The 12,437-nt window shown below is 51.0% G+C and overlaps 1 protein-coding gene across 19 annotated transcripts in view; it reads right to left on the reverse strand.

Moving 5' to 3' along the window:
- Window positions 1-4,965, reverse strand: part of Nsd1 (nuclear receptor binding SET domain protein 1) — a 138,027-nt gene extending 133,062 nt beyond the window's left edge. For 2 of the 19 annotated variants that reach the window (XM_021238737.2, XM_004836291.4), the window contains exons 1-3: window positions 3,105-3,328; window positions 1,881-1,994; window positions 1,051-1,140 (exon numbers count right to left, since the gene is read on the reverse strand). In XM_021238737.2, coding sequence (XP_021094396.2) covers window positions 1,051-1,140; window positions 1,881-1,910 — 120 coding nt within the window. In that variant the 5' untranslated portion in view covers window positions 1,911-1,994; window positions 3,105-3,328. The other 17 variants (XM_087194781.1, XM_087194777.1, XM_087194775.1 and 14 more) reach the window with 17 other exon arrangements.
- Between the last annotated feature and the right edge of the window lie 7,472 nt (window positions 4,966-12,437).

Raw genomic sequence — 12,437 nt, forward strand, 5'->3', positions numbered from 1 at the left:
TTTCAACATGAACCCCAAGAAACAGTTAAGTTTCTGCCAGTAAGTTTTCAAACCAGCCTAATCACCTTAAAAGGTCTAGGAAAATACAAACTCAAGCTAATCACCAAAGCAATTTTTCAAGTCTACAACTGCCAAGCTAAGGAACCAGAGTATTAAAGCATATTTAAGATATGAATCAACAGAAACAAAAGCGACACACCCACATTCTCCCTCTGTAACTTTAAAGAACAGGGATGTATGGTAGAATGAATGTTTAATACACTCAAAACAATCTTCACATATTGTAAAAATTTTCATTATCAAATCTTCACATATTTCCAAAGCATCTATTGGCCCAAAAAATAAATCAATCCTCTTTGGTGACATTACCACTGACCACAACAATGTGGTATCTGGGCAGAAACAAAATCAGAATCAAAGATTTAAAGCTGAAAACAAGCTCAGAGTTCTGCATTTCTATTTGTGTGTCAACACACTTCAAAATTTAAAACTAGAAAAGATTAAAGGCCCTACTGATGGTAGCAGTTATCAAAAGCATACAATTCAGTGGCTTCACCAGACAGAAAAATTAACCCAATTTAAACTGATATCCAAGAAAGCTTTCTCATCTTAAACTTTTAATCTGTACCCAAAATGCACTTTAACCTGCAGCAAGTCGCTATCAACTAAAAAAATAAGCCATGACTACGTGAAATTAGAGGACTCCAACTAACAAATTGGTTCACCTGTATTTATACCAGTAGGCTGAAGTTTTTTAAAGCTTATCAAATGCATCACCTAACTTTTGAAAAATTAAACCCAAACTCAAACGCCCTTAAAAGTTTAATACTTAGTGAATTTTCAATGGAAAGGTATTTGGGGAAGGCTGAAAAGAACAAAACTCTGACAACACATAAACTTAAAAATCAAATTAGAATTTCCCCCTAAAAAGTTTATCATTTAGTAGCTTTCAGCTTTGAATTGATAACCAGAAACAAATCAGATGTTTTCCTTTAAGTGGCCTATATATATATTCATGTATATATTTAAGTTGTACCAAAAACTGCTTACAAATGGCAATTCCTGTGAAGTAGATGATGATGAAGTTCCAGGTAATTCTAGCATGTTTCCTAATGTACTGGTACTGGAGTCTGGATCATCCTGAAAAGATAAATTTATTGAATTTAATTGCTCTTCTATGGTACTGTTTGTATCTCCTAGTGAAAAGGGGACTGGGAGAAGGGCTGCTTTTTCATTGCTGCCGTCCACTTCATCTCTTTGCTTATTTTTCTGTGTTTCAGTTTGAGGAGCTAATGGCAAGAATGGCGATTTGACTGCACCGTGTCTACTCTCTGGTGTGCTGTCTTGTTCACTTTCCATGGCCACTTCTACACCATTCTCTGATTTAGGCTCATATTTGCAGGTGGCATTGATCTGAGTGTCCTCAAAGATCTCCTCTATACTCTCATCCTCTGTGACTGGCTGTTCTGGGTCCATTTCAGAATCTACATCTGTATTGTCCACACAAGTAAAATTCTCAAAGTGCAGAAAGCCATTCTTGATAGTCTTTGTTACTTTTAACTGAAGTTCAGGGGAGTTATTACAAGAGGGTTCCTGTTTCATAGCAAGTGCTGTTGGACCTCCAGGACTCAAGGAAGTGCAAACAATTGGCGACTGAGCTCTTGAATCACTTTTTTCAGGGTCTTGAAAGGATTCTGATCCATCAGCAGACCCATTTAAATATTCTACATTGATCATGGAGGCCAAATCCTGTAGTCTCCGCAGTGGAATGTAACAAGATGGAGAATCTTGTCCATAAGCATTTTGGGATGTTCCACTAGCAGTCGGTAACTGCATAGTACACCCATTAAGTGGCTCAGTAAAATTGGATTGACCATTACCGAAAGGGCTGTCCTTGTCTTCAGGGGCATCTAAATTCACTGGATTGGAAAAGGTCAGCAGACAATTTCTTCTAGATAGTTCACAGGTCTGATCCATCCTGGGGCGGCATCAACCTGGAATCCAAAAACATAGCAATTAATCTAAATTAATAGGCCATCTGACGCTTCTCTTCAAAATGGCAGTCACTTCTCAAGGCCTAGTGGCTTCTATGCCTTTCTGCTGCACTTCCAAGGTCTAAAAAAGTTCTCCCGATGGAAAAATGGCTTCGGTGAGCCTCCGCAAACTCCATCTTCCCGGAGCTAAGCAAATCCTGCCACATGGAAACAGCCCGTCCCTTTTTCCTGCACTGCAGATTGGTGGACACTTGGGCTGAACTAAAAATTAAATCCCTTTGGCAGCCAAAATTCCCAAATCTCAAACAGGAATCCTCCTAATCCTCCCCCGCCCGAGGTCCAGTGGCCGGATTTCTTGAAGGGAGCGAGCTGCCGGGTTCCAGGGGGCTTCTGGACGCTGCACAAAAAGGTACCCCTCCTCCTTCCTGGCTCGCTCGGGCGCAGCGGTCACAATAGCGCTGCACCCTGAGCCCAGCCGTCGCCGGAGCCTTGGAGCGGCCGTGCGCAGGCCTCAGACCAGTCGACCGCGGCGGGTTCACCCCAAAGCTCTCCTTGACTGCAGGCCTACTCGGTCCGCAGCTTCAGGGTCCACAGACCAGGACGCGGCCAGCGGAGAAAAGCAGGCGGCAGGAGAAGCCCACTTAGGGTAACAGCAGCTGCTACAGCTTGACAAACATGGCTGCTGCCGACGCCGCCGCCGCCGCCTGCCCGGGCCACGCTCCTTCCCGCAGCTGCGGTAACACCTCCCGGCAGTGCCGATCGAATTCATCAATATTCAGCAGCAAGCAAAGTTTGCTGCCCCTGCGGCCCCCTAGTTGGCTACCTGAGGGGAGGCGAAGGCCGAGGTGCTCGCAGGCGAGCGGCCGGGCACGGGCCGCGGCGGGAGGAAGTTCGCGACAGCCCGGCCACCTAGGCCTGAGCCCGGCTAGTAGTGATGGAGGAGGGGGAAGGGGCCCTCAGTTGCAGCGCCCCAGCCAACAACCCCGCCGCGCCCGACCCTCCCCCGAGCCCCTCACCTCACGGCTACCACCATCTTCCCCGCCCGGCCGCCTCCTCTCTGCTGGCGCCCGCCCGCCCGCCACCCGCCGCCCAACCCAGCGCACTAGTTACCGTGCCCCGCGCCCCCTCCCGGGCCAGCTGGGGGGAGGGGGTGACCCTCATTACACTGGGGCGCGAGCGGAACGGTGGGGAGAGCGGAGCCGCTCGCCGTATCCCCCCTCCCCCCGCGGTTCTCTTCTGGGGAGAAGGCAGCGAGCTCGACCTGCCCCGGCCTATTCCTCCTCCTCCTCCGCCTCCTCCGCCGCCGCCGCCGCCGCCTCCTCCTCACACCCCCACCGCGCGCGCCCCCGCGGCGGCGCGTGCGACCGAGCGCCTCGCGCCGGCCCGCGTGCAGCAGCGGGGGCCCCGAGTGCGCGCGCACCCCTTCCCCCACCGCGCGCGCGCTCCCTCGCCTCACTCTTCGGGGTTCAGGGCGGGTGAAGTCGGGCTCATGAGCGCGCTGCCCAATCAGCGGAGCTGCCGCTGCGCCCCCTCCCCTCCCCCTGAGCGCCCGCTCTGCGGCCCAGGCCTACGGGCCGGCTTGACTGTCCGGGCGGGGCCTGAGGCGAGCTCCCCAGGGGCCTCGCGCGCCTCTGGCTGTCCCGGCTTGCGGGCGTCGTGGGTGGCATTCCAATCCCCTCACCTACCTCGGGGCGCAGCGTAGTCCCTGGGGCTGCACACTGCTACAGCACTCTGCCGTCTCGAACCCCAACCCCAACGGCACCTGGCTTGGCTGAGGCCTGTCCGACCGCCCCGCTCGGGCCCGAGTCAGTCCCGGCCACCATCTTAGGTTACAGCCCAGGCTCCCCATCCACTGGGCACCTGCCCTCTGCCCGGTCGTTTCGGCCCGAGGCCAAGGCAAACTTCCTCCTGCCGTAGGGCTCACCTGGGGGCTGGGGCTGGGGTCTTCGAGGCCTCAGGCCACGAGCAGGCGCAGCCGCAGGTGAACTCCCTGCTCGGCCGCACCCCAAACCTACACCACCACTACCACAGACCTAGCTAAGCAGGAAACAAAATGGAGGCAGCAGCTCGGGTCTGCCTCCCCGAGCCAAGCCTGTGCAGCCCCAGGGCTCCCGCCTGCCGCAGGCTCGACGCCCAAGAGGCAGGGGGCTGGCTTCTCCGGGGGGCCGCGGGAAGCCGCCCTAGAGCAGTGCAGATGGGCCAGGCACTCGGCCCAGGGGTCCCCACAGCCCCTCACCCACCACCCCACTTCTCCCTCCCCCCATCTCTCTCCTCCCCCTGCCCGGCCTTGCGGGGTGAGCTGCTAGGGGAGCCGGGTCGGGTTACCCGCCCGGGCACTGCCCGCCCGTGGCCTCTGCGGAGGAAAGAGGCCCTGCGACCTCAGCGCTGAGCCCACCCCCCCGACCAGAGACAGGCTGCAGCGCGACAGCGCGCCCGCACCGCGGCCTGCAGCCGTGCGGCCCCCGCCTGGCGAAGCCGAGTCTCCAGCGGGGCACCGCCGGGACGAAGCTCCTGAGCTACCCTCGGGCCTAGGGGGTCCTCGCCGCCTCGGGCGGGGCAGGGGGAGAGCTCGGGGGAGGGGTCCACTAATCCCTGCACCGCCTCCAGCGCCCAGTCCTGGTCTGGGCCTGGCACTGGGGTTCGGGCCGCTGGCGCTGGCGGGCGTGGGTAGGTGCGTGCGCGCCGAGCTGGGGGCCGGGAGGGGCCGCGCCTCGTACCGCGGAATCTGCAGTTCTCCGCACCCAGGCAGATGGCCCTCTCGTGCCACCGCAACCCCGCGCAGGCCGCTGGCTCCGCAGTTGGGCTCCCTGGGAAGCGCGCGCCTCGCCCTTGCGGGCCAGGCGTCTGGACCCTGGCGGAACGAAGAGGCCCCGCCAAGCCTGCAGGCACAACCCGGGCCAAGCGTGCTCTGCTATGGGCTCCCGGGTCCTCGTGGCCTGCACCCAGCACCCCGGCCCCACTGCACCGACCTGGCGTGGTCGTGGCGCTTCTATTCCTGAAAAACTGTGGAAGGACAGGTCGGGGGACCCAAGTCGGATCTGATCCCGCGACTCCAGCCCCCGAGGCTTTTCTCCCAGCCGGAACCCGTTGCCTCCTGGGCTTGTTCCCCAACAAGAAGCTCATCTCTGGAGCTACTTGGTCCCTAGAGCGTTAAGCTCATCCTCACTGTTGAAAAAAGCCACAATGGACCGCCATAAATTTTCCGCCTCCTCCAGAAAGCCTCCTGTGATTACCTTTGAAGTAAACTCCATCTCAGCTGAGGGCGCCGCCCTCGAGGGCCACGTGATTCCCATTCCTCCTAGGGCTCGGTAAATGTGCATAGTTATTGCCCCAGTGGAGCGTTTACCCGGCCCTGTGTTAACGAGAGCCCACCAGGGAGAAAGGCCACTTTTGGTGTTGCCCTGCACGCTATCAGTGCTGAGCTAGCTAAACTCCCATCTTTTTCTGCCGGTCACCTGTCCACTGTCCTCAGCAGGCAGTCAGCATAGAATGTCAGCAGCCTTTTACTAAGACCCAGAATGCAATAATGGGGTTCACAAGTAAACAAGCCCTTAGCACACCTTCCATAAGTGCTGGGATGCCCACCCCGCCAAAACGGCAAGTAGGCTTTGTTAGAGGGAATGCACCTCTTGGAACCACAGTGATGAGAGAGCACTGGAAGGCTCCTTTTTAAGAGGTTCAGGTACCTTGAAGATTCCCAGCTGCAAAGCTGAATTGGCAGTTTTCTTTGTGCTAGAACCAGCTAAAGAAGAGCTGGGTCTACATCTCAGGGCAAGAACCAGCCCTTGGTTCTAAGGAGTCACTCCTGCTAAGCTCTTCTGGGGATGCTCTAACTGGTTTCTTCACACCTAATCATGTGAGCCAATCATTTCTGCCTGACAATCCTCTGCCAGTAGCCCCAATTCATCCCCCCCACACACACACACCCGTGCTTAGCCTCCAGTGGGAGACTGGGAGCTGCCATTGTATAACCTTGAAGGAATCCATTAACAGCCCCACACCTCAGTTTCCTCACCTATGGCTTCCACGGCACCTGGCAGCTCTGAGAATCTTGTGAGAGAAAGTGAAATGCTAGGAATTGACACTTAACACCTACAGACTAAGCACTTGATGAATACAAAAATGTAATTCATTGCTTCTTTTATCAACCATTTCCTGCATTGTAGGCAGTATGCTGGGTACTGGGGAAGCAAAGGACTAGATGCTTGCATCAGGGAACACGTGGCCTCAGGAAGTCAATTTAATAAAGGTGTTAAGATGCCTGACATCTACACGTCATTATCCTGCAGGTACTCTTCTCTCTGACCTCCTAGTCTCCTGAAAGAGTGGAGGTCAAAGGGAGATTGGCAGCTGAGGATGAACTGGTTACTGATAAGCCTAGGGGAGAAGACTAGAACTCCAGGGAACATCTCTCAGACTTCCCTAGGTGACACCTGAGGGCCCTACCTACCTCTTGGAGTACAACTTGGCCACACAGTCTTCAATCCCATCAGCCATCTCTGTGGCTTTTTCATCCAGTGGGGTGGGCCCTGGCCAAGCATCCCATGTGTGTCAGCACTGGATTGAGGCTGTCCACAGGTCTAAATACTCTCAGAAGGATACTGACTCTTGAAGTGGGGGAAGAAAGGATAGGATTGAGTCCCTGTAGGGTAGAACACTGGGATACAGATCCAAGTCTTCTCTGGCTGGTCACTTCAACTCAGGGAATTTGGATTTTGTTTTTTGTTTTTTGGAGATAGGGTCTCACTATGAACCCCAATGTGGACATTCTTAGCCTACACACCTTGCAGACACTGAAAAGCCCAGGGTGATGTCTCATACGCAGGAGCTCAGGAATTTGAATGCCAGGCAAAGTAAGATTACTTTAGCCTTAGTTTGCTCATCTGTGAATCATGGCTCCTGGTCATTCCTCTCCTACTGAAATAGATACCTGTTGAGATATCTGGTCAGTATACAGTGACTGTTTTCCCCTCAAAACTACTCCCTTTTCATTCATTCATTAAACAGATACTGAATTCCCTCTTAGACTCTTGTGGGGAAAACAACTAATAAAATAGAGAGCTAGGGCCAGGGATTTAACTCAGTGGTGCTGCCACCTGGCTGGCAAATGCCAGGTCCTGAGTTCGATCCCCGGTACCAAAAAAAAAAAAAAAGAGCTAAAGCCTGGCAAGTGCAGGCCTATAATCCCAGCACTCTGGGAGGCTGAGGCAGCATTGCAAATCTGAGTTCAGGATTGCCAGTTTAGGCCTGGCTATCTAGTGAGACATTATTTCAAAATTAAGAAACAAAAGAAAGGTAGGGATATAACTCAGATCTATCCCCAGTACCAGGAAGATAAATAAATAAAGAGAGCTCAGTGCTGAGAGTGCTGAGAAGTGGAAGGTCCTAGGAGAACTGGGAAAAGTCAGTCATGCAGCAGATTTAGCAGCACTTTCTAGAGGAAGTGACATCCAGAGGGAGTACTGAAGAAGAAGCAGCAGAGATTCCAGCAGAAGGGTCTGGAGAAGTACCAAGCTATAGGAGCACTGACAACACTTAAGTGTGGATGTGGAACAGTGCATGTGCCAGGGGAGGTAGTGAGTGCAAGAGACTCCAGTAAGCCTGGGAAAGACCACAGGGGCCTGATCATGAAGGATTTTGTTGGTAAAGTTGAAGAATTTAGGCTTTATCTGAAAGGCAGTAGGGAGTCATGGAAGGTTAAGGAGCTGCATAATGGCATGATCGTATCTGTGCAGTAGAAAATTCACTGCCAGCAGAGGCCAGAAGGCACTGGTTCCTTCCCTGGAAACAGCCCCCAGTGAGGCCCTATGTCAGGGACGTGCCAGGATTGTTTTGTTTCATTAGCAATTGTGACTTGTCCTCCTCTGTGCCAGTTACTCTCCCAAATATTCTTTCACTTAAACCCCAGAGATGGGCACTGTTGTTTTTCCCACTTTCAAAGAGGAAGCATGACTTGTCCAGAGCCACACTTCCAACCCTCAACTCCCAGTTCCAGCTCTCTGTTCCCACCATACAGGAACAGCTCTCACATCTGCTTTCTTACTTTTGGTAGTTAACCCCAAATGTAGCTGCTAAAAACTGTGACTGTGACTGTCTCTTCTGATGAGTCCACAGTAGCTTCCTTCCTTTCGTCGCCAAGGGATTTCCCCACAGCTGAATCAGACTTTGACTTAAGACCAAGAAGACCTCGACATATCTGAAGCCAGGTAGACTCTAGCAGAAATTTCCCTCCTCTTTTTTATTTTTTTATTGCTTTGTTTTGTTTTGTTTTGTTTTTGGTACCAGGGATTGAACTCAGGACCTGGTGCTTGCGAGGCAGGCACCGGAACCACTGAGCTAAATCCCCACCTCCTCTTTTCAAAGAAAAAATTTTTTTCCCTCCTCTTTCTTTAAGTTTTTTGAGATAGGATCTAACTGTTGTTTATTTTATTTTTTTGTGGATTGAACCCAGGGCCTTTGTGCTGAGCTACATCCTCGATATGTGTGTGTGTGTGTGTGTGTGTGTGTGTGTGTATCTAGATGATATAGATAGATATATAGATAAATAGATACATATATAGATTTTTATTTTTGAGATAGCCACTAAATTGCCCAGGCTGGGCTAGAACTCATGATTCTCCTGCCTCAGCCTCCCAGGTAGCTGGGACTACAGATGTGTAACACCAATCAGAATGGTGACGCGTGCCTGTAATCCCAGCACTCTTGGAGGTTAAGAGAGGACAGTCACAAATTTGAGCCTAGACTGGACAATTTAGCCACTTAGTGAGACCCTGTCTCTTTTTTTTTTTTTTTTGGTACTGGAAATCGAACTCTGGTCCTTGCACTTGTGCAGCAGGTGGTGAAACCACTGCCTGTCTCAAAAATTTAAAAAAGAGGGGCTGAGGATTTAGCTCAGTGGTTCCATCACCTGCCTTGAAAGCGCAAGGACCCGAGTTCCATCCCTGGTACCCCCCCCCAAAAAAATATTTTAAAGACTGGGAATGTAGCTCAGGATGAAGGCCCTGGATTCAATCTTCATTACTAGGGGGGAACAAAAAAAGATGTGTACCACCCCATCTGACTACAAAGTTTCCTTCCTCCTCCAAATACCAGGTTTCTGTCTGCTAACCTGACTCTGTGTCCCCAGCCCAAGCTCTAAGGACTCAAGCTTCCACCTTCAAATTTTCTTCCTTTCAAACATTCTCTTTCCAAACCCACTGTATGGCATCCACTAATCCCTGCCCGTCTGCCCTCATCACTTCCTCCAGGTGCCAGTGCCAGAGTGGGCCACATTCTTACCAGCTCGTAGCCCCTCTGGTCCCTCTGCCTTTTCTGTCTGTTAAGCAAGCTCCTATTCATCCTTCAGTTTAAGAAAGTCCTCTTCCTGGAAGTCTTCCCTGAGTCCACCCTTAAAATCAGCGCGCACGAGCGCGCACACACACACACACACACACACACGCACGCACACACACTCACACCTGTCATCACAATGAGCCCTGCAGTAACTATTGGCTTCTAAATGTGGATCCAGCTAGGTGGAAGGCCTCTTACAAGAAGGTATAGGGGTTGGGCATGGTGGTGCATACCTACCTGTAAATCCCAGTACTCAGGAGGCTGAAGCAGGAGGATTACAAGTTTGAGCTCAGCCTGGGCAATTTAGGAACTTAGCAAGACTCTGTCAGAAAGACAGACAGACAGACACGGGCCGGCCAGGGATTTAGCTCAGTGGTTTCCTCGCCTGCTGCACAAGCGCAAGGACCCGAGTTCGATCCCCGGTACCAAAAATAAAAAACAAAAAAACCCCAGACAGACAGACAGAAAGTAAGTCAGTCTGGGGATTTAGTTTAGTTCAAAGGCCCTCCCAGCACTGCACCCCCCCATTAAAGCGCTGGGGATGTAGCTCAGGTCAAAGACCTGAGTTTGACTAGTACCCAGGCAGCAAAGAGAGAGGGAGAGGGAGAGGGGGAGGGTAGGGAGAGGGGGAGAGAGAGAGAGAGACAGAGACAGAGACAGAAACAGACTTATATGAAAGGTAAATCTGGGCTCTGAGGGCTGGGGATGTAGCTCAGTGGTTACACCACATGCTGTGCAAGTGCAAGGACCTGAGTTCGATCCCCAGTACCAGAAAAAAAAAAAAAATTGGGCTCTGATTGCAGTTGGGCCACTTACTAGAAAGTCCCTATCCTTTTTTGAGCCTCAAAAATGGGGTAATTATGAAGATAAAATATGTGTAGTAAGCATAGCCTACTGTGCAGGGAGGGATCCACCACTGGGTACCTCTTTCAGGAAGTCACCAGGCTTCTCAACCCAACATATCTGACTCCCTACCCCTAACCTGCAGCTCTGGACTTTTGATTTTCTTGGATACACCTTTGGCCTCCAGCCACACTCTCCTGAACCTGAAAGTACAGATGAGGGCAACTCTGGCAGTAGAAGAGGGACTGCATCAGGGAAAGGGGCGGCCTCCAGCCAGCAGCCAGATATAGACTGTCCCTTCTGTCTGCAGAGGTTGCCATTTCACAGTTCACCCACATATTATTTCCCTTCAAAGGAAGAATCAGACCCTATTTGACTGATGAAAAGAGGCTGAGAAGCAGCTTGTGAAAGACCTGCCCTGACAAGTGGTGGAATGGTACAATTTATACCCAGTAGTTGTTCAATACATACTGAAAAGAAGTCAGGGAGGCTGAGACAGGAGGATTGCAAGTTCCAGGCCAACCTGGACAATCTAGCCACTTGACAAGACCCTGTCTTTAAAAAAAAAAATTTTTTTGGGTGGGGGGTACTGGGGATCCAACTCAGGTCCTTGTGCTTGCTGGCCAGGCTATGGTGGCACCTCTGAGCTAAATCCCCAGCCCTATAAATAAATAAATAAATAGATAGATAAATAAATAAATAAATAAAATCTTAAAGGGCTAGGGTGTAGCTTAGTATGAAGGCCCTGGGTCCAATCTCCACTGCAATGATGGGGAGGAGATGTCAAATAAGATAAAGGTGTTATAAAACTTTGGGTAAGGGTTTGGTGAACTACTAGAAAACTTTTTCAGGTGTGCAGTTGACTGAAGAATGAATGAAAAGAGGTAAAGAAATGAGAAGTATGGATATCAGTGGATGGTCTTCCATTTTTTCAGTGCTGGGGATTGAACCCTGGGTCCTGCACATGGTAAACAAGCACTCTACCACTGATCTATACCTCCAGCCCACAGATCAAGTACCCATTTAAAGGATTTTATTCTTGTGGTACTGGGGATTGAAGCTAGGGTATTGGGATTTAGCATCCCCAGTACCTTTTTTTCTTTTTTCTTTTGAGACAGGGTCTCACTAAGTCATTAAAATGCCCAGGCTGGGCTCCAACTTTTGATCCTCCTGCCTCAGCCTCCCAGAGTGCTGGAACTACAGGCCTGGCTTCTTTTTTTGTTGTTGTTACAGGGGATCGAACTCAGGACCTTGCGCTTTCGAGGCAGGTGCCGGAACTACTGAGCTAAATCCCCAGCCCTAGGCCTGGCTTCTTACAAAAAATTTTGAGGGGATAGGAATATAGCTCAGTGGTAGACAGCTTGCCTAGCATGTGAGAGGCAGTAAGTTTAATCTCCAGGACTTCAAAAACAACAGGAGGAGGAGGAAGAGAAGAGTAATTTGGAGAGACTATGCATATACCTACTCACACTTTTTTTTTTTTTTTTTGAGACAGGATCTTGCTGACCTTGCACTCACCATGTAGTCCAGGCTGGCCTGGAACTTGCAGTGATCCTCCTGCCTCAGCTTCTCAAGTGCTGGGATCACAGGTGTGCACCACCATGACCTAAAGATGTCTTTAAAATAGAGCACACTGTAGCTGGGTGTGGTGGTGCATGCCTATGATCACAGAACTCTGGGAGGCTGAAGCAGGAGGATCACAAGTTCAAACTCAGACTGGGCAACTTGGTTACTTAGTGAGAACCTCAAAATAAAAAATAAAAATGGGCTGGGGATGTAGCTCAGTGTAGTTCATTCCCTAATACCACAATAACAAACAAACAAATCCTGTAATCCAGATTCTGGGGAAGCTGAGACAAGAGGATTGTGAGTTCTAGGCCAGCCTGGTTACACAGTGAGACTGTCGAAAGAAAAAGAAAGAATGAGGGAGGGAGGGAGGGAAGAAAGGGGGAGAGGGCTGACGGAGGAACAAAACAGGGAGTTACTTTGCATCCCTGAGGACTGTCCCCTGCTGGATTCTAATTCCAGCACACAGACCTGGTCAGAGCCTCAAGTGAGATTGAGGGGGAAACCTGGAAAGCCTCACTGGCTCTCCCAGGCCTCTCTCTCCTGAGCTGCCCCGCCACCTTCACAAGGAGATGCATTTGGGTGCCATGTGGCTTTTCTTTTCTTAGTAGGAAGCCACCAGAAAGGAGACCCCAGGAAAGGGGCTTCTCAGGCCGAAGGGAGGAGGAGGTCATGTGGAAGTTTAATGCCTGGGAATTTGTT

Source organism: Heterocephalus glaber, unplaced genomic scaffold, assembly GCF_053883595.1.
Source record: "Heterocephalus glaber isolate CG9 unplaced genomic scaffold, H.glaber_assembly_v1.0 deba00001606, whole genome shotgun sequence".
Classification (NCBI taxonomy): domain Eukaryota; kingdom Metazoa; phylum Chordata; class Mammalia; order Rodentia; family Bathyergidae; genus Heterocephalus; species Heterocephalus glaber.